We start from the raw sequence: 23,205 nt of genomic DNA on the forward strand, positions 1-23,205 counted from the left end.
ACAAATCTCACAAAGCTACTAGATCAGCAAAACTTGTCATCAGTTCACGCATGCTCTAATTTTCCTGCTCCCTGAAGTCTACCTATTCTAAGCACCTTGTATTAGCAGGGTTTGGCTCTTGCATTTCCACAGATGCAAGGCCTTAAATTCAAGGGTCAGCTCTACAATTGGTTGATATATTACTTTGTAAACAGAGTTTCACCTACGGAATGGGATAAATATCTTCCTTATGTCTCATTGTTTTGTGAGTATTAAATTAGATAAATATATGAAAACACTTGACACAATGACTGGTAGGTAAACTTACTTTCTGCCCATTTCTTTTGCCCTCCCTTTTTTTCTCCTTAAATTGAGAAAGATAGGGTCTTATTATGTCATTCACTTCAATGTTTTAGTGCTATATCACTCTTCCATTACTTTTCCCCAAAGTATATTTTTAAAAATCTCACAGAAATAAAGTAGTGATTAAGTTTAAATAATTGATATTTCTCAATCCCTAGACAGAAGTATATCTAATAAAAGTAGGTTTGTTAATCCTTGACTGATAATGACTAGAAAATAAAGAAGTATTTCTAATTGGGCAATCCATCCAATTGGCTCTCACCGTGTACCAATGGATTATTTTTTTCTACTTATTTCATCTTTATTAAAGCTACAACACATAGAACATTAGTTGAGTTAACTTTGTAACTGCCCTTTCTCATTATTCCTGACCTGTATCTAACTAGCAGACAGTTACTTTTGATTCTTCTGAGAAAGTTTCTAAAGCATTGCTTTTCTTTATAAAATAACCTTCCTGAAGGTAATGCTAATTTTAACTACTGATCAAGATGGCCTTAATGTGTCCCTCAGTTTGGCTCAACTTCAGACAGGTTTTTTCTTTACCATAGGCCCTTAACCTCCCTTTTCTGAAAACATTTACCTTAAGAAACTTGAAATTGTAAATTCTTTCTCTGCCCCTTTGAGATGTAAATTTTCTCCTAGTCACTTGATACTTTTCCAACCCAGAAATGTCTTTCTCAAGGACCTGGGAGTCAGCTCTTTGAAATATAACCTTCAAGAAAGGTATTGCCCCTACTTCCCAGTCTCTGTGGGGAGTATAGGAGCCTAACTTTGATAAGAGCCAAAGCAAACAGAGATGGTCTAATTATATTGACCAATCTCTTCTCCAGCATCCTCTACTATTTTTCCTACAGCTCATCCTGGCATCTAAAAACTTCCATGCCTTTTGTTTCAGCAGAATGGAGTGCAGTCTCTCTCCTCTATTACAGAATCATCTTGAGTAAAGTACTCCTTGCCTGTGTAACCATCTGGTGCAATTTTTCTTTGACATCACTCCATCACATACTTCAAACTGCCTACCACTTTCAGATTAATCTTATAAAACTTTGTATATGTGCTGCTGAAGTGAGCACAATCTTTATAGAACTTTGAATCACTCCCTATTTCCGGTGGCATGAAGCCCACCATTCAAACTTCTCCACAGTCTTATACCTTCCAAACTCATTAGTGTTCTCTTCCAATTCCTGAATTCTTTCCTCCAATAATATTAGTACATTTTCTTCCTAAACGTGGCTAACATTTCCCCATTTTGAGATTTCATGTCTCTTCTAATATTTTTTTAATATTTGGAAATTTTATTATACTGTATTTGCCCATAACAAATAATATAGAAATTGTTTCAAGTCTTTGCAAATAAATTTAATACAGGGTATTAAGAACACCAGTGATGAAACTTCTGAGAAGTAAAGAAGGGCCACCTAGATAATGGAGTGATTAGTAGGAACAGGAATTTACTTTTACCCCTATGCTGGAAAGGCAGAGTTAAGCAGAGGGTTGTAAAGGAGTCCAGGGCCAGGTTAAATGATCATCAATGTCAGACCATACCAGTTCTGTCTCATTGGAGTTGGAGCCATGGAAGTTACAAAGTTGCTGCTGGAGAATCTTCACAAAGTAGAGGAAGAAAGGGAGAAATCTCGTAGCTTATCCCTAAACTCCCATATACCATCAGTTGCTTCTTTTTGGCTGCGCCTGATCAGAAGTAGGCTGCCTGTATGAGTCTGCTATCATGTGATACAAAACAGATTCAAGAAGGAACAATGACTAAATTCAAGAAAAAGCAGCCCAAAACTAGTATTTTTGCTTGAATGTTGTGCAACAGTCTGTTTTCTGTATTTTTCTAACTTCATTGAGATGTAATTGACATATAGCATTGTGTAAGTTTAAGGTGTACAATCTGTTGGTATGTTACATGTTGTGAAATGATTACCACAGCGGAGCTAGTTAACACAACTCCGTTACCTCGCATAAATAACATTATTTTTTCGGTGAGAACATGTAAGATCTACTCTCTTAGCAACTTTAAAGTATATAATACAGTTCTGTTAACCTCAGTCACCATGCTGTAGATTAGATTCCCAGAAATTCATGTGCTAACTGGATATTTTACCCTTTGGTCAACATCTCCCCATTTCCCCCAACCCCAACCCCTGGCAACAACCATTCTATTCTCTGTTTCTCTGGGTTTGGCTGTTTTAGAGTCTACAATTTAGTTACATCATGCAGTATTTATTTTTCTCTCTCTGACTTATTTCACTCATCATAATGTCCCAAGGATCCATAAATGTTGTTGCAAGTGGCAGGATTTTCTTTTTCATGGCTGAATAATATTCCATCTATGTATGTACCACATCTTCTATATCCATTTATCCATGCATGGACACTTTGGTTGTTTCCATTTCTCGGCAATTGTGAATAATGCTGCAATGAATGTGCGAGTGCAGATATCTCTTTGAAATAGTGATTTCATTTTCTTTGGATATATATACACCCAAAGCAGGATTGCTAATGTATGGTAGTTTTCTTTTTAATTTTTTTGAGGAGACTCCGTATTGTTTACCATAGTGGCTGTACCAATTTACATTCCCACCAACAGTGCACAAGGGTTTCCTTTTCTGCATCCTTGTCAACATTTGTTACCTCTTAGTCTCTTTGAGGTGATATCTCATTGTAGTTTTGATTTGCATTTCCCTGGTGATTAGTGATGTAGAGCATCTTTTCATGAACCTGTTGGTGATTTGGATGCCTTCATTGGAAAAATTTTTATTCAGTTCTTCTGCCCAAGTTTTAATTGAATTGTTTGAGAATCTATATCTATCTATATATAGATAGATATATATATATATAGCCATTTTATGAGTTCCTCATATATATTGGATATTAACACCTTATCACATACATGATGTGCAAATATTTTCTCCCATTCTGTAGCTCACCCTTTCGTTTTGTTGATTGTTTATTGTTCTGTGTAGAAGCTTTTTAGGTTGATGTAGTTATATAACAAGTTGTATATAACAAGTTATATAACAAGCTGTATTTCTCTCGGTGATTTTAAGATTCCCTTGTTATCTTTAACGTTGACATTTTAATTTTCATATTTCTTGGTATGGATCTCTTTAGGTTGACCTGCTTTGGAGCTCTCTGGGCTTCCTGTATCTGGATGTCTGTTTCTTTCCCCAGGTTAGGAAAAGTTTTCAGATATTATTTCTACAAATGTTTTCTGCCCCCTTTTCTCTTCTCCTTCTGGAGTTCCTATAAGGTGAATGTTATTCCATTTGATGTGCCATAAATCCCTTAAGCTATATTCATTATTTTCATTCCTTTTTCTTCCTTATTCTCTGATTGGATGAGTTCCTCTGACCTGTCTTTGAGTTCACCTATTCTTTCTTGTGCTTCATCTACTGTATTTCTAAGTTCAATTATTGCATTCTCCAGTTCTGTGACTTCTATTTGGAACTTTCTTATATCTTCTGTTTCTTCGTTGAAGTTCTCACTGTTTTCATCCATTTTCCTTCTGAGTTCAGTGAGCATTTTTATGACCATAACTTTGAACTCTTTATCAAGTAAATTACTTATGTTCATTTCATTAAGATTTTTCCCTGAGGTTTTATTTTGTTCTTTTTTTGGAGTATAGTCCTCTCTTTCTTCATTTTGCTTGACTCTCTGTGTTGGTTTCTATGCATTAAGTGAAATAGCCACATCTCCCAGTCTTGAAGAGCTGTGTGACAGATGAACCTTGTCATTTAACCCTGTCTACTCTTGGTTGCCTCTCAAATCTTTGTGATTGTCTAAGCAGTTTATTTTTAATAGACCTGGCACACCATCCCAGCAGTTGAGGGTGTGCCAAGACAAATGAGCAACCCAAAGTGGAGGATCTCAGGCAGTACCTAGATTCAGGTTGATAGGAAGCCAGAAAATTTGGTAACAGCTTTTAAAGAATGCAAATATATTTAGCCTTGTGAGATTGCAAGTGTAAGCCCAGCTGCGCCCCAGAAGCAAGCAATCTGAAGGTGTTCCCCGGGGAGCAGTCACAAGAAAACAGTGCTTCAGATAAGTGTACAAGCTCCATTCTGGGAGATACCAGTGAACTGTAGTAAGGCAGAGTGAGGGTGGAGAGATGGCACCCCCAGCCTACCTTCCCCGAGAGCACATCCGTAGCCTCTAGATGTGTGCTGAACCTGAAGTCTGCTCTTAAGTCTTGTCCCTACTAGCAAATAGGCTTTTCTCATGTAAAGGCTGGGGCTGTGTCTCAGTCTGATGTGTAGTGGTACATCCTGGGGGTGGTATCCTGCCAAGAACTGTCTCTCCAATTGTTACAGTCCCATGGGACCCAGAAAAGAAATCCCTCCTGGCCTCCAGAGCCAGGCGATCAAGGAGCATCCCCTGAGTGGAGGCCACAAAAATGGGATCTCCTGTCTTGGAGATTCTGGCTCTCTGGAGCACATCAGAAGGAAAGTGTGAAGATGATGCTTACTGGCTGAGTGAGGCGGTGGGAAGAGTGCAAAGATACACCATTTGAATAAAGGGAAAGAGGGAAAAGAAAAAAGAAAAAGAAGAAGAAAAATATATATATATAGCAAGACAGAGGAAGAGCAGGGAAGAAGGAGCCAGCTGGCTGGAGCACAAAGTTGTCACCTGCAGGAAAGGAAAAATGGGAAAAAAGATGGCACCTTTAAGTTTTATCAAGGCAGAGAGAGAGCAGGAAGATGGCACCTGCCAGCCACTGTCCCTGGGGAGTATTCCAGCAGGCCCCTGTTCCTCAGATTAATGCTGTAAAATTGGGAAGTGAGTCTCTTTCACAAAAAGTCAGAGTGCTTTTCAAACAAACAGAATATTATTTATGTATATGTAAGTTTACTTATTTATTACAATAATCTAGGAGGTAAGAATTTACAAATAAACAAATGTGCGGAAATATGAACTAACTTGCTTGTGAATAACAGACCTGGAGCATGCCTCAGAGAAAGTGTGTAAAATGTCTCAAAACTAGAGAAAGCATAGAAACAAACTAACCACTGACACGGCACTAATAGAAAAGCTATCAAAAGTCTAGATCTGGGCTTCCCTGGTGGCGCAGTGGTTGAGAGTCCGCCTGCCGATGCAGGGGACATGGGTTCGTACCCTGGTCTGGGAAGATCCCACATGCCGCGGAGCGGCTGGGCCTGTGAGCCTTGGCCGCTGAGCCTGCACTTCTGGAGCCTGCGCTCCGCAGTGGTAGAGGCCACAACAGTGAGAGGTCCATGTACCGAAAAAAAAAAAAAAAAAAAAAAACAGTCTAAATCTGAGCAGAACCAGGAAGAAAGGAAATGATAAGAGGGATGAGACCTTGCTAAATAAATACATTTTTATTTCCATAATTAGACGTAAGAATAAGGAAGAGATGAAACTAATTCCTAGTGTCAAGCCTATGTAAGTGGAAAGGGTGTGATTTCAATTAACAAGAATTTCTTGTTTAGATTCAAAACAAGTATTTGTGTCAAAGAACCAATTCCAGTAGATTCCATGAGACATGCATATTTATATTCATTTTTCTGCATCAATGCTTTCAAGCTTTTAACCCATCCTTCTGGTGGGAAAGAAAAAGACATAAAAATATGAAATATCTTATCAAGCTTTAATTATGTTTACTTCTTGATTTAAAATTACTCTTTATTAAGTTAAAACGAAGATATTCTAGACTAACCCCAAAGCAGAATTGAAATGGCACACGAAAATGATCAAACATGATTCAAGCATCTCATTTAACTGAGATTTTACTACGTTTGTGTAATGATGTCTAAAATTGTGTTTTCATTAAACATAGCAGAGTAGAGCGAAACAGGGAGAGTCATCCTATAGACCTTGTTTGAATCTAAACATATTATCTATTACTGTAACTTTGAGAAAATCACTTAATTTGCATCAGCCTCAATGCCTTTATCTCTGAGAATAGTAATACCTCTCTTGCATGGGGCTTGAGATCAAATAAGTTAAAACACAAGCAGAGTGTCTAGCAATTACAGTTGCTCAGTAAATAGCTCTTAATATTACCAATGGTCTCTGATGTGGGAAAACTATTACATAATAAAAAGATCCTTAATCGGGTATCTTTAAAATCAGGCTGAATGCAAAGAACTTCAGATTTTATGTCCTCCCTTTTTTTATTTTTACCCAGAGAATAATGCAATTCAGAGAACAGAGGGAGAGATTAATTTCCACATGAACTGAAAAGTCATCATTATAAGATTTTTTTCATCATGTGCTATAGTACATTAAATACAACCATAAAATCTTTGTTACCTCTCTATTGAAAGGTAGAATGTGGTGTCCCACTTCTTGAATATGGGCTGATACAGTGGCTTAGTCAATCAACAGAATGCAAGAGAAAAGGTGTTCTTGCACTTGTGAGGTTAAGTCATAGGAAGCCTTACAGATTCCAGCCAAGTCTCATGAGATGTTTCTTTTGGGTGAAGCCACTCACTATGTAAGAGTTCAACTACTTTGAGATATCCAGGTTGCTAAGACTCCAAAACTACACCGAGAAATTTCATGGAGAAAGACAGAGACAGAGAGAAAACCAGCCCCAGATTTTTCACCCTGTGCAGCCCAACTCAAGCCCCAGATTTGTGAATGAAGATGCCATCTTGGTTGGACATTTCAGCACCAAAAGATGTGACTCAAAGAAAACTTAGCCAGAACCAAGGCCCCAGACATATGACACCAGTCAAGTTGTCTAATCTATCTCCAATCATTCAAGCCACCACAGCTGAGGCCCAGTCATGATGGAGCAGAGATGAGCCATCCCCAGTATTCTTTATCTTTATTCTTAGCTCACAAAGTCCTGACTATAACAGCATGGTTTCTATTGTATCTACCACTGCGTTTTGGACTGGTTTGTTATACTGCAATAGGTATCTGGAATATATGTCTTGATCATTTCTTACAGTTCTAAAGCCACAGAACTCCTTTTACCCATATTCAGGGAGAATGCTATCTCTTGCTTATTTTCAGTCTCCCTTTGAGTCATAGAATCTGTTCAGAAGCTTCCTTGGACAGAGTCAGTAAAAGAAAACCCTTGATTACAAAACTCCATTATTACAACCAGGATAAAAGAACAGCCAAATCTGCTCACACACACCCCATTTTTTCACCACATCATAAACAAAGGATTGGCCAAATTTTTAAGTGCTTGACTCTGATTGAAAGTAAGCAGCTTTCCATCTTCAATCTCTTCCCCTCCAACTCAACTTCGAGTGATGCTCTAGTCAACCTCCGGACTTCCTGATGCACCTCCCATCTCTGAAATGAGAAGTGAAGAAAAAACATCTTCAGAAGACTTCTGATATCAAGACAAGGGATAGAACAAAGGCCAAAGCAGCAATATTGCCATCCAGAGGAAAAACTACTGAACTTACAATGCAATACTCAGAAGGAAAGTCAAGACATGAGAGAACTAAGTGTAAAGCACAGCTATATTGGTGGCTTCTATTTAAATAATCAAGGTCAATAAGTAGGTCTCTGGGATGATGATCACTATACCCTGTTACTTGCACCAGAATTGGGACATAACCAGGAACAAATAGTTCAGGAAGCTAGAGTCATTGACACTGAGAGCCAACTACAGGGAACACCAAACATCCGGGGCTATTAGTTCATGTGCTTCTGTACCTAAATTTGGAATGACTGTAAGACTTTCTGAATCTTCAGGTAACTTGCATACTATTCTAATCATAAGCAATCATGCTCCCTCTTAAGCTAAACCATACAACTTCAGAATCAGGTGTTACTTCTTATTGGTACCACTGTCCACTAAGCAAAGACAGAAATACAGAAGTAATCCTGACCCCTGCCTTTCCCTCATATATTCCCCCTCCCCACTTTTCCCTCTTTCCCACATATTACTAGGTTTAATCAGTTCTGCTGCCTAGAGATCTGTTAAAGTCCTTCATTTTAATCATATTCCTTTGCCCTGATTCAGATCCTTGTCATCACTAGCCTAGGCTGCCCGCTATCTATTTCTGACCCTCCCATCTGAACTGTTGCCCTTCATATTCATCCTCAACACTACTATCAATATTATTTCTAAATTGCAAATTTGACCATCAACTGTCTAAAGACTTCAACATCTTTCCATTGCACTAATGATAAAGTCCAACTTCTAAACATGTCATAAAGGTCTCCATTTTTTGGCCTTGCTCGGCCAATTTAACTAATGTCTTTTTTTAGTAATTAAAATCTACTATCCTTGTTGTTTTATGAGTGTCATTAGTTGCTGTTCTCACTTTTGAAAATATTTCCCCCTTTCATTCACTTAGAAAACTCCTATTCATCCTTTAAAACCCAAATGCAGTGAAACCGATTTTCTCTCTCACTCAAATCACTTTCTCCTCAAAACTGTAATTTTACCTCTGTGTAGCTCAATTGTTTGTTATACTCTAATGACAACAGATTCTTAAATATACTCATCTTTGTATCTTAATATCCGATAATATGACTGACATTTAACAAACGCTAAACATACTTGACACTTGAATTGATTGAATTGAATTAAACTGAATCAATCACTCTCAAGAACACTAACGATTGTGAGGGTTTCCTGCATCAAGAGTACAAATCACGCTGAATTTTCATAATACTGCTAGTTTTGATTGAGGCACAGCAAACAAGTTTACAACAGATTTCCCCTGTGAAAAGAATAACTTCAGTAAAAGATAACAAATACACTCAGAAGTCCATAAAGGAGGCAGGGTAGTCTAGGGGATTCTGTTCTCATCCAAAATCTTGCTGAGATTTGATTCAGAGGGGAAAGATTGATTTTTCTAGCTTAAGTTAAATGAGGCATGGAACAAATGTCAAAAGCAGGACATAGACTTAGATTCTTCACTGTCACACCGGTAAAGTTACCATCCTTCCATCTCCTTGAGAACAAACAAGAAAGCCTGCTGTGGACCGTGAACAAAACAACAACTGTGAATTTACACAGCTCCTTCAACTTCTAAGCTGTGTACTGAGAGTGAATTAGAGGTCTCCTCCAGATAGCATTGCAAATGAGTGTTATTTTATTTTCACCAAGGCTTTCAGGTGATACATGCGACAAAATCAGCAAAGTCAGTACTCACTGTGGCAGACAAAGTAACTATTATGTATCTGTCCTAAAAGTTCCTGTGATGTTCTGGCTAGTTTTGCTTAAGTACTATTTATAATATTTATGAGAAAGGAGGACAAAAATGAACCTGATGCTTTTGTGGAGAAGGAATTCCCTGGCTGAGCAGAAAAGCCTGCCAAAGTTTTGGTGTTTCTTGTTTGTTTGAAACAAGACTGAAGGACCATATAATGCAAGATGAAGCCATTAACAGTTAAAAGGGAGAAGATACACTAAAGAGACTCAGCCAGGGCCCTGGTAAATTATCAAAAATTGTGGGCTTTCTTAGTGAGAGTCTAGGATTTGAGAAATTCATGAGGAGGAAAGGCGGAGGTCCCTGGGCACCTGAAAATGAGAATTGCTGCATTGAACTAGGCTGACTTTGGCATGGCATTTTGAAGAAGGCAGTCATATGGAATGTAACGAATAAATAGAGCATATCAGAGCCTGAAAACCTGAGAATAGGCTCCTGTGGGTGAAACGAGGTGAAGCACGGTGCTTGGTACACTATAAACCCTCAGTAACATTGGCTGGTTTTGAATGAAATGAAACCTAACCTGAATCCAGTCCCTACTTGGTAACAGCGGGGAAGATAATGGGTGACTAGGCAACGTCTAGCAAGTTCTGGGCTAGAGGCGGCTCCCAACTGTTGCGTCACCAGGGGCCACAGAACTGAGTCGGGAAGGGAGAAGGGAGGAATCTGTGCAGAGGGTCATCCGACTGAGTCGGAACCGGACACTCTGGCAGGAAGTAGAAAGCGAAACGACCATTGGTGAATTTCAATATCACGTCGTGAATTTCAGATAATTTTCCACTTGTTTATTAAGGTGGAAAACTCGGATTCCAACGATGAAGGAGATGGAGTTTCGGCCCAACACATAAGTCAAACGGACCGATTGGTTCGGGAAGAAGATTTCTCCAGGTTCGTAAATAATCTGAGTGAAGAAGATTACGAACTTATGAGAGACAACAATCTTCTAGGCATTCCAGGTGAAAGTACGGAAGAAGAGTTGCTGAGAAGACTTCAGCTAATCAAAGAAAACGCACCACAAGACTCAGATGAAAATACAGGTATATTTTGCTTTTGGAGGGAATAGGATGGGATGAATAAGGAACTTCATAATAGGAAATAGTAACTTCATAATAGTAAATAGTAAATTATACAGAAGTGACTTACATTAATTTGGTAAGTAACTTCTCATAAAAAGAACTGGCATTTACTTGATTTTTGGTGAGCATGTCAAGGTCTGTTTGTTTGTTTTCCTCATTCACACTTGGGTTGTTTTAATTGGGAAACAGTGCAAAGTAGCCTATTTGTATTTTTCTTGGTTTTCTACCTCAACTGAAAGTCCCTCCTACTTCTTGAATTATTTTTTCTACATAGACATGTAAAAAAAGCAAACAAATATTCTCCACTGGGGACAATTGTGCTCTCTTCAACACCTGGGGACATTTGACAATGGCTAGAGATATTTTTGGTTGTCACAGGGGAGGCATGGGTGTTACTAGCATCTAGTGGGCAGAGGCCAGGGATGCTGCCAAATATCCCACAATGCACAGGATAGCTCCCCAAAACAAAGAATTGTCCAGCACCAAAATGTCAATAGTGCTAAGGCTGAGAAACTCTGGTCGGACCTCAGGTCTGGTGCCCTCCCTTCCAGTGTGAAGTAGAGGATTTTGCTGTCTAATGAAGAGGATACTGTAATACTTTGGTTCTTGAATATGGTCTTATATGTACCATGCTAGGTTCAGTCTATTCATTTGATCTGACCTTCAATTTAATGTCAATTAAAAATCTTGGTAACATTAAGAAGTATTCAAAATGCAAACACTTTTAAACCTATAAAACTTGTTTATGTTTGGGCAAAAACCTTATATTTTAAAACAGCTTATCTATTATCAAAAGCACATAAGTGAAGAGCCTAGAAGTAGTCATGTTGGAGACTAATGAAAATTAGACAATAATGTAAACTGAACTAAACTACTAGCATTGTACCTTAACTGGTGTTTACCTTGTTTAATTGCATTAGTGTTTTGACAGTGGACTGAAAAAAAAGTCTCTTGACATTCCTCCGACAGTGGTACACAGGGCTGTGTATATGATGAAATACTGAAACACAGACTTCCTCCGGATTCCCTTTTTAAAAAATTCTCTAAGTTTATCTAGGATTAGCTCACTCTTTTTGGATGGAATCGAAACTTTTCTACCTTTACTTATAAATCTACACAGTGCAGTTTATAAAATATTAACTCTATAAATGTGAAATCAGTTGAAAACATCTGAGTATTTAAGTTCTCATTTTTTGTTTGTTTTTGAAACAAAGTTTCAGAGTGCTATTTTATGATGGTTCTAATTTTGGTGGTTTTTTATGCACCCTCCCCATTTTTTTTGTTAACAGACAGAGGAGACTCTTCAGATGACGTGTCTAGTGGTGACTCTATAATAGACTGGCTTAACTGTTCTGGACAAACTGAAAATATGACAAGTGGACAAAGAGAAAACCAATCTTGGAGAGAAGAGAGCCAAATTAATCCTAAAAGTGATCAGTTCATATTCAGTTTAGAAATAAATGCTAACCTTGATAATGGGAGTCCAAATCCAGAGAATGAATATGTAGCATCTGCAAGACTTCCCAGAAGAGAAAATATGGAAGACAGCCAAAGGCAAGTGGAAAGTCCACAATCTGAATCAATATTTACAAGACCATCTATGTCTGAACAAGATACAACTGAAACATTAATGGAATTCCCACATACCACAAGTCAGAGAAGAGCAAGAAGTAGGAGCCCAGAGTATCGGAGAACCAGAGCAAGAATTGAAAGTTGGTCACCTCCACGTTCACTTAGGGAAATTGTACAAAGACTTAATCATAGTATACCCTCTCAGAATTTTGAGCAGCCTCTGCTAAGTGAGAATGCGACATTTTCTAGAACTGAGCACCAAGAAATATTGACACAGCAAATGACTGGATTTGAGTTGCAAAATAGCGGTCTTATTGAAACTTCTAGAACAAGGAATGCCGTTCATGGAGAAAATTCTCCAGATACAACCAGCAGTGGTGAATCTTGGGGAATGAGGGAAATATATCCAACCATACCCTTCAATCTTGAAGTAGGACAAGTTCATTCTGGAGCATATTCTCAGAGAGACAGCAGAGCTAGTAGAACTCAGTTAACATCTGAGACACCAAACAACACTGTCACTTCTGAAAGTGAACGAGGACTGAGGCATATGTATTCACATTCTGAGCAGGCAGGTGTGAGAGCTTATGTCAATACCATTAGAAATCCCGTTTGCAGAACGTTAAATACTAGCTTAAATGATTCAACATCTGTTCCAACTCAGAGCACGTTAAGGCAGACAATGACAGAATTTAGTAACTCAAATAACCTTATGGACAGTGACAGTAATTTAGAGCATAGTGTCTCACCTCCAAGTCAAAACATGGAATGGCTAGAGTCACCTAATGGTAGTAGTAGTGGTACATTTGGTTCTGATTCAAATGCTAGCTATGATACCCATTCAAGTTCCACACTGAGTTGGCATTCAAGCCCCAATTGTACGTCTAGTTCCAGTTCTAGTCCTATTTCTGGTTCCAGCTCAAGTGATGAAAATTCAGGAATTAGATCACTGATGTTTGAAGGCATTGAAGAAACAAACTTATCATCAGAGACCAGCCAAGGGGGTATACAAATTAGCCTAATAATATCTGATGAAAGTGACTCTGGGTCCTCCCATAATCTGCAAACTACAGGACTCACCAAAGCAGAGATTGACAGCTTGGCTGTAAGATCGTTTGGTGAAAATGATGCACTAAAAGCCTGTAGCATTTGCCTTACAGAGTACACAGAAAACAGCAAGCTTCGCATACTACCTTGCTCCCATGAATATCACATTCACTGCATTGATCGCTGGCTGTCTGAGAACTCTACGTGTCCGATTTGTCGTAGGCAAGTAGTGGATTCCAATGAGAGTGAAAATCCTGATCGATGAATTCTCAGCTATATAAAGTGTTATAGGGCTTCCCTGGTGGCGCAGGGCTTGAGAGTCGGCCTGCCGACGCAGGGGACTGACAATAAAAATTAATTTCACACCATAGCAGTTCACTGAATTTCAATAAAAACTTAGCATGTGCACTGGGTTGGGATGTTCCTGATTCCATGGGAGAAATGTCTTAATATGATATAATGAATCTAGATAGATCCTAGTAGTATTATCTCGTCATGTAAATCCCAGACATCTCTTAGCCCTGTTCAATCCTGGTTGTGCATGCAAAGAAACAGAAACCCAACCAAATATCAATATTTAAGAAGCCATTTAAGACTACATTAGAGTCATTCACATAAAGAAGTCATGTTACATTCCTAGAATGCCATAAAAAGCTTTGAAACCCTTCTCTTCCTATCTCTCTCCACAGCAGTTTATCCCACCTCCCTAACACTACCTTAACGTTTTGCCTATTCCCCACTACCAATGTATCAGTCAGTTCTAGCTAAAAACTGATGGCACACTTTAAAAGAGTGATGGAATAGCATTTAATGAAGAGACTAAAGTGTGTAAAGAATGAAGGGAAACCAAGAGATGATGAAGTACCCTGAGGCTAGCAGCTGTGAGAAACCAGTATTCTAACCACTAGGTTTGAAGGGGCATAGAGAGATAGCAGTTCCTGCAACCCAGAATGTCTTCGAGTTATAGGAGAAGCCCACCCAACAAGAGATGTAACCTTAGAAAATGGCATCCACTGCCAACCTAAAGTTTGGAAGGGGGCAGATCATGGAAATAAATACCCTTGCCTTCTTTCCTCCTGACTTCTAATCACTTATCAGTAGTTCATATTAACCAAACCCAACCTGAAGACACAGACTGGTCCATGAAGCTGATAAAGATCAGCCTCCTGGAATCACGAAGCAGGGTTAAGAAGGATGGCGAGTAGATCCGGTAAGCAAATCAGAGACCATCTACCACAACCAGCATTCCCAACTCTCTTCAAACCCAGCCTGTGTATGCTTTCTTGCCTCTTCCACTTCCGCTTGTTCTCTATTCCACTCTATGACTCAGCTCTTTAACAACCCTCTCTATTTTCTTTCATTTACTCAGATCTTGTATTTTTAAAAGTGATAAGATGACAAAGCCTTAGAACTTAATTACCTTTCTCTTAAACATGTCACACTTTGATTTGCTGTGATTGTAAACAACTAAGGATAAAGGGCAGTTATAGGTATGTCTTTAATTTTTGCTTCTTCAATATATTCAAGGTTCAATTTCTTTCTATATATGTTTAGTTCATATAATTAATTTTAAAAACAGATTCTGATTTCTTATAAAGGGTTTTATGGTTTATATATGACTCTGAATCCTTGTGTGAATGACCCAAAGTAGCCAATTGCTGCTTGGAGCCTCACAAGCTGCAATATGAAAGCCTTAAAGGTAAAACTTGGCTTCAAGAAACATATCTACATAGTTCAATTCTAATTGTCCCCAGTAAAACCATCACCCAAAACCCCGAGTATTTGAAATCAAAATTTAGGTCATGCTTCCTTCCAACCTAAACATAGTGAAGGATTTTTCTCCTAATTCAGCCTGAAGACTATTTTTGGGGGGTTGTATTGGCCAGTCCAGAAAATTTTGCTTAAAGTTTTCAATCCTGGTATAGGTGAGAGTTCATTGTATTATAACCTAAAGCAATAATCAGAAATTTTGTGCAATGTGCAGCCTATACAAATGTAGGCAGTGTTAAGTATACACCTTCTCTAAAAAGTTAAAGTCAGAAACATCACTGACCTTTCTTTTCTCTGTGAATTGCTGGCAGCCACAGTATTTGCACATAACTACAAAATATAAATGGGGAGTGGTGGTGAAGTTTTTGAAAACATCTTTGAGGTAGCATATTTTTCACACAGAAGATATCTGCATGGCCAGAAATGAAGGCTTGGATCAAACCTCTGAAATTTACATTAACTTCTGAAAGTTGTTTGAATAGTCTGATTTTTAGGAAGTATTTTTGATATCAGATATACTTCACTTAAAGTGAGTAGAATACTTATAACAGTACTTGGCTTTCATACTATCCTAACAGATTAAAACCTTCCAAAGGATGATAATTGCTTAATTAATACATCAGTACATTCACATGCACCTTCTGTGGTCGACAGAATTCTAAGATGATGCCTAGTGATCTTTGTAGGAGCCCCTCCCCTTGAGTATGAGACCTGTGAATGTGATGGAATATCATTCCCATTATTAGATCATGATATATAGCACAGTTGATTGGGAGATTATCCAGAGTGAGCCTGACCTAATCAGGTGAGCACTTAAAAGGCACAGAGAGGACTTCTAATCCAGATAAGATGGTTTATACTCCCCTCTCCCTGCTCCCCCTTTATACGCACAACTATATATCCTGGAAATAATATGAGACAACCAAAGGAGATCTCTGAAAGGTCTAGAGAAAGTGAATTGCCTAGGGACCCTCAGAAAGGATGAACAGCCTCATGGCAGGGCACCTTATGACCCTCTACCAACAAAAAAATGTGATCCAGGCCCAGCATTTCCTAACTCCCAACTTAGTAACAGGAAGTGGCTCAAAGAGGCTCTTCCTCCATCACATCAAATGGGAATCCCCCAAACACCAGGCGAGCCTTGCAGAACCTGCAAGGACGAACAATTGGAAGCCCTGATGACACTAAGTGACCAGGGAAAGTGCTTTCCTTCCCCACTGGGCCTGAGATCCCCCTTCACCACCCAGACACATCAGTGGCTAAGGGTCCCAGCAAAAGTGCTCCTACCACAAAAAGCTCCCACCTGGACAATGCTCTCCTCAGATGGGCCTGAGACTCCTCTCCCCTCCCCAGAAACATCAGGCAACTTGCTGGTACCGGCAATGGAGATCCCTCCACAGAAAGCTCTCAACCTGGTAAGCACCCTCCACTCCTTACAGTCCAGGGAGACCCTGTCACAAGTGCCTGGCCCAGGAAGGACTCTTCATCACGTGTTCCAGAGATTCCCTTCCCTCACCAGAAGCACCAAGTGCCGTATCCTGGGGAAGATACTTCAGACCCCATAAGCAGCATGAGAAGGGACCAGAGGTAACCCCACCTGCACAAGAGAAACAGACCATAAGAGTACCACAAAGGGTCAGAAAATTAGGTGATCATGGAACCACCATCCATAAAAGTACAGGAAATGTGTGCCAAACCTATAAAGAGTGAATGCCTGCTAAAAATTAAAAAAAACAAAACACTTTAAATAGGGACCAAAGTATCCTAACATAATAGCCAAAATGTCCAAAAGACAATAAAATATCACTACTTATACCAAGAACCAGATACATGACAGCTTGAATAAGATGTGACAGATGATGCCAACAGAGATGAATTAGATGTTAGAATTATCTGACAAGGGTTTAAAAATGCTGATTTCAGACCTTTAAGACCTTGAACACAGAACCTAGTCACTCCATGCCAGTATCCCAACCTGTAGAACTGTGAGCTAATAAAGGGATGCTGTTTTAAGCCATTACATTTGTACTAATTTCTTATGCAGCAACAGACAACTAATACAACTTCTCATCTAGGATCCATCCTGTACCTAGAAAATGATTATAATGAGTCCTAGACAAGTAAATGGCTTAATGTCTTGGTTCTAGGCCCACTATAACATTATATTCTACCATTTTTCCCAAAATTGGAATCCCTAATTCCTGCTACTGAAGCTGCTAGAAGACAGTATCTTTCCTGTTTGAACAACCACCAATATTTTATCGCTCTAACTTTACTTCACATCACCCTATCTCATTCTACCAGTGTATGCTGCTTATATCATAAACCCAATTTAACACTCTGACTTTGAAACTATAGATCCATTTATTTTTCTCTCAAAGCGATTGCTGAGTATTATATTGGTCTTCCAAATCATATTCCTCTCTGTCTGCCCTGACAAATCAGAAATGGAGAAGATTTGTACCTGAATCTTCTGAGCTCAACCTGATACGTTTTTTACATTACAGAATATCAGTTTAAATACACAGCATCACTGTGGTTGTGAGCATAAATATTTCCATCTTAAGAATTTTCTCTGTATTTTCTTGGTAGTTTTTAAAACATTTGTTTATTTTGGCCTAATTCCAAAAAAAAAAAAAACCTTGTCTGAATAACAAATTCTTTTTGAAAGTAGTTATAGCCTGTGGATAAGTTTTTGATAGCAATATAAAGTCTATCTTTTTTGGCTAACCATGAAAATAAGTTGTGCTCTCAATATTCCATGAAGAATTAAGTATAAAGATTCTTTTGTAAATGCAAACAAGCCTGAGCATCGAACAACATGAACATCAAAACACTGCATGTACTGGAAAGTTCACAAAGAAATGTGACGTTTCTGTTAAGTAATATTACTTGTTATCCATATGCAATACTTTGAGATCTTCAGTATCTTCTTTACTACAATTAACCAAACATTTCATGTCTTTTCATTATTTGAGAGGTGAATGTATACTCCCTTCAATGAGAAGTTCCTGGTATGAGAATTTCGAATGGAAACTGAACTGCATTTCTTTTCTGTGACTTCATTTAAGATTTGAAAATTCTTTACCATCCTAACTCAGGCTTTCTCCCTATGAAATAAGAGGCTCTCCTTTGTGTGATATTCAAAACTCTCCATTTTTAAGCATCAAGCCAGCATCTTTAACATCACTGCAAAAATGTGGAGATTTGGAAAAGCATGTTTGGGAAAATCCTTTTTCTCTCATCCACCATTCGTAGAGGACAGACACTAATTATAAGCCAACTCTGGGCTCTGGGTTCTCCATTCTCACATCACTAGTCACAACACAGTTATCTACCACCCCTGGCCTTGTCATCTTCTATTCTGGAAGTGTATTTTTTTTTCTTTAGTAGCACTTGTGACTATCTAAAACATTTTTTATTTATCTTGTGCTTGTTTTCTTCCCCATTCCTATCCCAAAATAGAAGCTCCAAAAGACCTTTCTTTTTTTTTTTTAATTACTACTACATTTCTAAAAACTAGAACAGTTACTGGCATACACACACACACACACACACACAAACACACACACACACTGCTTCAGAATTTTTGGCCACTGTGAGCATCCCAGACTTATTTTTCACCCTTTATTCTCCAAAGAAAACCTATTTTAATACTGTTACCTACCATCCTGGATTTGATGTATTTCAACCTAGATCTCTCTCACTTACTTAACATATTTGTATAGGGTTTCTTGCCTATTAAGTTATAATATCTGCCATCCCTTTTCTAAATCACTATTTCAGGCATTCAACGCTGACCAAGAATGTTCCATGCGCGATGCTGGGTGCTAGGGTTATAGTTACGAAGTACAGCACTTATCATGACGAAAAGTATTACATTTTAAAGAAGGCAGATGAATAAACATACAGTAACACTCTAGGTCAGGGATGCCCTGACACAGATTCAGATACAGGATAAAATGGAATGATCTAGGAGGAGAAATCTACACTAATAATTCAAACCTCCTTAAAGTTGGGTTATATCTTACAGGACTAGTAGCAATTAGCCAATGAAATGAAGTCATTAATTTTATTCTAAGCAAAATAAACACTGCATGCAACAGTAAAGATGCACTGAAAATTTAGGGCTCAGTAAACAGTAAGTATGAATCATCATGCTCTGGGGTAGAAGAGGAAGAGATGTAAGTACATTAGCAAAAAATGAAGAGATGAGGCCAAAGAGGTAACAAGTGGTATTGTGTATCAGGCTGAAGAGTTGAACTAGATCTTCTAAGCAATGCACAGTCAACATGATTTTTCTAATAGGAATAAAATTTTTCAATTTTTAGAATGGTCATACTAGCAGGGATATGAACAGATTGTCAAAATTTAGATTGTCCCACTTACGGATTTACGGCATTAACTGGAAGAAACAAGTATAAAGTCCTGATATAATGGTGAGACAGTTGAGATATGGATGCATATAGATTCAAGTAGTATTAAAGAAGCACAATAAAATTTGGTGGCTGCTTGTATAATTTAAAGATGACCTTAAGTTTCTGGTTTAGGTGACTGAGTAGATGGTGAGAAGTTCCACTGATATAAGAAATGCAATATAACTTGTTTGTCATAGTAGAGGAATAGATGACAATTCAGCTGGAATCTCTGAGATTTGAGATGTCAGAGTGATATTTTAGTGGCAATGTTCATCTAGCTATCACGGAATATCAAGTATGCTTCTAAAATTAGGATAAAGATGCCAGACTGAAGTCAAAGAAGTATGAGGTATTGCCTGTGAAAGTATGTTCCATGGTAGTAGTGGAGGGAGATGGATGGAATCCTTTGGAACAGGAGCAATTATAAAGAAGACAGACATAAAGAAGCTAGCAAAGATAATCAAGACAGAAAAATGAGAGGTGTAAAGATAATCATAAACACAGAGCTCATGGTCTTCATTCGTAAATATGAAGAGAAAACAAAATATCTCTAGATGTTAAGAAGAATGCAAACTCCTAGGAAAGCAAGGGTTTTGTAATTTTCACTACAATAGTCATAGCACCCAAAAAATACTGCCTTGCCCAAAGTCGATGTTCCATAAATATTTGTTGAGATATTTGAGATAGGCATGACATAAGAGAGAATAAGATAAATATTAAAAATAGCAAAATAAATCCTGGGAGAAATAGGAATAATTCATGGATTAGGAAAGAACCTGAAAGGCTTAGTTTTACCATGAACAGATGGAGGCCTGCCACTATTCTAAACACATACAAATGTTGAAAGAATAAGTCTTTGGCAGGAACTGTAACAAACACACTGGCCATTATAGATCACCTGGAAACAGTCTTTACATATCTTTTTTAAAAGGCTCCTTTTTAAAAGAAAGAATTGGTAAGAGGGTGGTTAAATGCCTTTCTGTCAGGCTTTTTGTTTGGAGAAAAAGGTGTAGGTGAAGTAACTCTGCCCCACATAGACTTTCAGTCTACGTCTCCCTCTTGCCATCCTGAGTTACTCAGGAGTTCTGCTGGGCACATATATATCTCAGAAGCTGAAGCCCCCTCCTTGCATATTATAGTAGTGGGCTTCCCTTTCTTTCAGATTTCACCGTTATTATGATAGGTTTTTGAGAGGCAAAGGTAATGGCTACGTATGCTTACATTCACAAACATCTTGAAGCAGAGCCCATTTTCTTTTGTATATTGAAATCCAATATAAAGGAATTTAAAAATTCAGCAAGAGGGAAAGGGTTTCAGAGTATGTGAACTTGAAAGAGTATATACCCATAACTTCATTTTTGCAAGAAAATTAGCTTCTTGAAATCTTATGCAATTGCTGCCAAGCTCATTGTATTAATTTTAAGTTGTAATTTTAGAGAACACTTACAAATTAGTTTAAAGGCTAGAAAGGAATTTATTGACTCACAATTCAACAAAGTTTGAAAGTGCTGATACTTTCAGACACATGTAAGTGTGGTGTCCCAAAGGATATAAATAGAAAATGTTTCTCTGACTTGGATATTCTTCCCTCTGCAGTTTCTTTTGTTTGTTTTGTTTTGTTTTGTTTTGTATTATTTTGGGGAAACCTTTCTCCAAGGGGTGGCAAGAAAAATGACCAAACACAACTCTATTTTTGTATATTACCAATTTACTCAACCCAGGCAAAGAGACAGCCTTTATACAAAAGACTGACTCAGCTTGGGATTTCTGTTAAATCCTCAAGTTCAGGGAATTCTAACTGGCCAGGTCTTGGTCACATGCCCAGCACGAGAATATGGAGGTGGGATCTCCAAGCCAAACCAGATGGAAATGTGGACAAATTCACAAAAAGTAGCAATGAATGTCTTCTAAGGGTTCTCTTGTTTTTCACACTCTTCTGGAATCAATTCTGGTGGTATATATTTTACTAGCAAATAATCAATTTCATCCAGTTTTTAGATTTTTACAGCATATTTATGTTCCGTGCATCATCCTAAATTTAATATATTTCCCTTTGTGTTATTTTTCTTTCTGTTCCTATACTTTATACCTTGGCTTTCTCCATTTTTCCTTGATCAGAATATCAAATGACATTCGATAAACTCTATATTAAGGTTTGGTTGGACAAGTAGAACCACTAGAAGGACTTTATTATAGAGATTAAACCTTACATGATAGTGGGGCTTTGTTAAGCAGTCTATGTAAATCCACTGTCCCTGCCTCTTGGTGCCAGTCCTGAAGTCAGTAGGGCTGGATGTCAGGAATGAGAGATGATTTGAAGTTAGAAGATCAAGGATAAGCTGGAACCTTCAAAGATAAGCTATACTCCAACTAGAAAAATGAACTGAACACCATATTAAAAGGATTATACATCATGGCCAAGTGAGATTTATGTGTAAAATGGTTCAAGAGACAAAAATCAATCAATGTGATACACCACATTAACAGAATGAAGGACAGAAAAACCACAAGATCATCTCAATTGATGCAGAAAAAGGCAGAAAAAGTATGTTCATTGGAGTTCAAAACTCCATAGAAAGTTTAAATAACATATTTGATAAAACTAAATTTGAATTTTATAAGTTGAAAATAAGCCAGAAAAAATGATGAGATTAAATGAAAATGTGAATGATAAAGGAATAAAAGATAAAATGGAAGACCCACATTCATCTAATAATATTTTTAGAAGGTGAGATTAGAGTGAATTTAACAAGTATTTGAAGAAATAGTACTTCTCAGAGATTAAGTTAGAAATAAATCCTCAGATAAAAGAAGTGCATGGAGCCACCAGTAAAAGAAATAAAAACAAATATATGACTATATCCTGTATCGTATACCTCACCTCAGCCTGATCCTTCCTTTGTTCCACATTAAAAGAATGTGCAACACTGGCAGACTACTTATATATACAATCTGACAGTGTCTCACTGTGTTCATGATTCCAACAAATCTATCCTCCACCTCTCTCCTTACTCCAGCAGGTGAGAATATTCCTAATGCAACCGTTTCAGTTCCCCCACAGGCTAAACCCATGGATGAATTCTTTCTCCTTTCTTCACATTCCCTCCCCATAATTTTGAGATCCAGTTTAGAGAACTTCCAGAGGTCAAATCCCAGCTTGATCATGCATTCTCATATTGAATCGCCATCCTTCCCTGCTTCACTGCTTTTGCCCTGCAATCCTGTTCACTTACATTGTACTTTCTAATTAAATAATAGCACATAAACTCTTGGCCTGAGGCTCTGCTTTCTGGGGAACCAAGGCTAAAAAACAGCTGGTAAACCACATCAAATAATGGCAAAGAGGAAAGTCTACAAAGCAACTTGGAAGAAAGAAAGAATATCAAATAAAAAGAGCAATGAGACAAGTAGCAATCTTCTCATCAGTAACAATAGATGCCAGAAGATAACTGAAAGCACTATCCTTAAAGTACTAATGGAAAAATCACTCTTAACCTAGAATAGAACATTTAACTAACCATATTAAAAAATGAAAGAGATGACATTTTCAGACAAAGACAGAAATTTCTACCTATAGATCTTCAATACTAAAACTTCCAAGGAATAGGTTTCTTACTGAAGGGAATTAAACTCACCGTGAAGAAGTGGGATTAAAGAAAAAACTGAGCAAAGAAAGTGATATACATGTAGATAAATCCAAGAAGTTTAACTGTTAAACACTGTGTAATTGTGTGACTAATTTGGGGGCCAAGTCAAAAATAAAGTGCAATTCAATGGAATATTACTCAGCCATAAAAAGAAACGAAATTGAGTTATTTGTAGTGAGGT

The 23,205-nt window shown here is 37.9% G+C and overlaps 1 protein-coding gene across 1 annotated transcript; it reads left to right on the top strand.

Moving 5' to 3' along the window:
* Positions 1-1,863: 1,863 nt before the first annotated feature.
* On the top strand, positions 1,864-18,793 carry LOC309801880 (E3 ubiquitin-protein ligase RLIM-like; the record flags this gene model as incomplete). Its single annotated transcript, XM_082616969.1, has 4 exons — positions 1,864-1,953; positions 10,288-10,531; positions 11,860-12,314; positions 18,746-18,793. The coding sequence occupies 4 exons, from the start codon at positions 1,864-1,866 to the stop codon at positions 18,791-18,793; spliced, it is 837 nt and encodes a 278-aa protein (XP_082473095.1).
* Between the last annotated feature and the right edge of the window lie 4,412 nt (positions 18,794-23,205).

Source organism: Mesoplodon mirus (genome assembly GCF_964341445.2).
Source record: "Mesoplodon mirus genome assembly, chromosome: 1".
NCBI lineage: Eukaryota > Metazoa > Chordata > Mammalia > Artiodactyla > Ziphiidae > Mesoplodon > Mesoplodon mirus.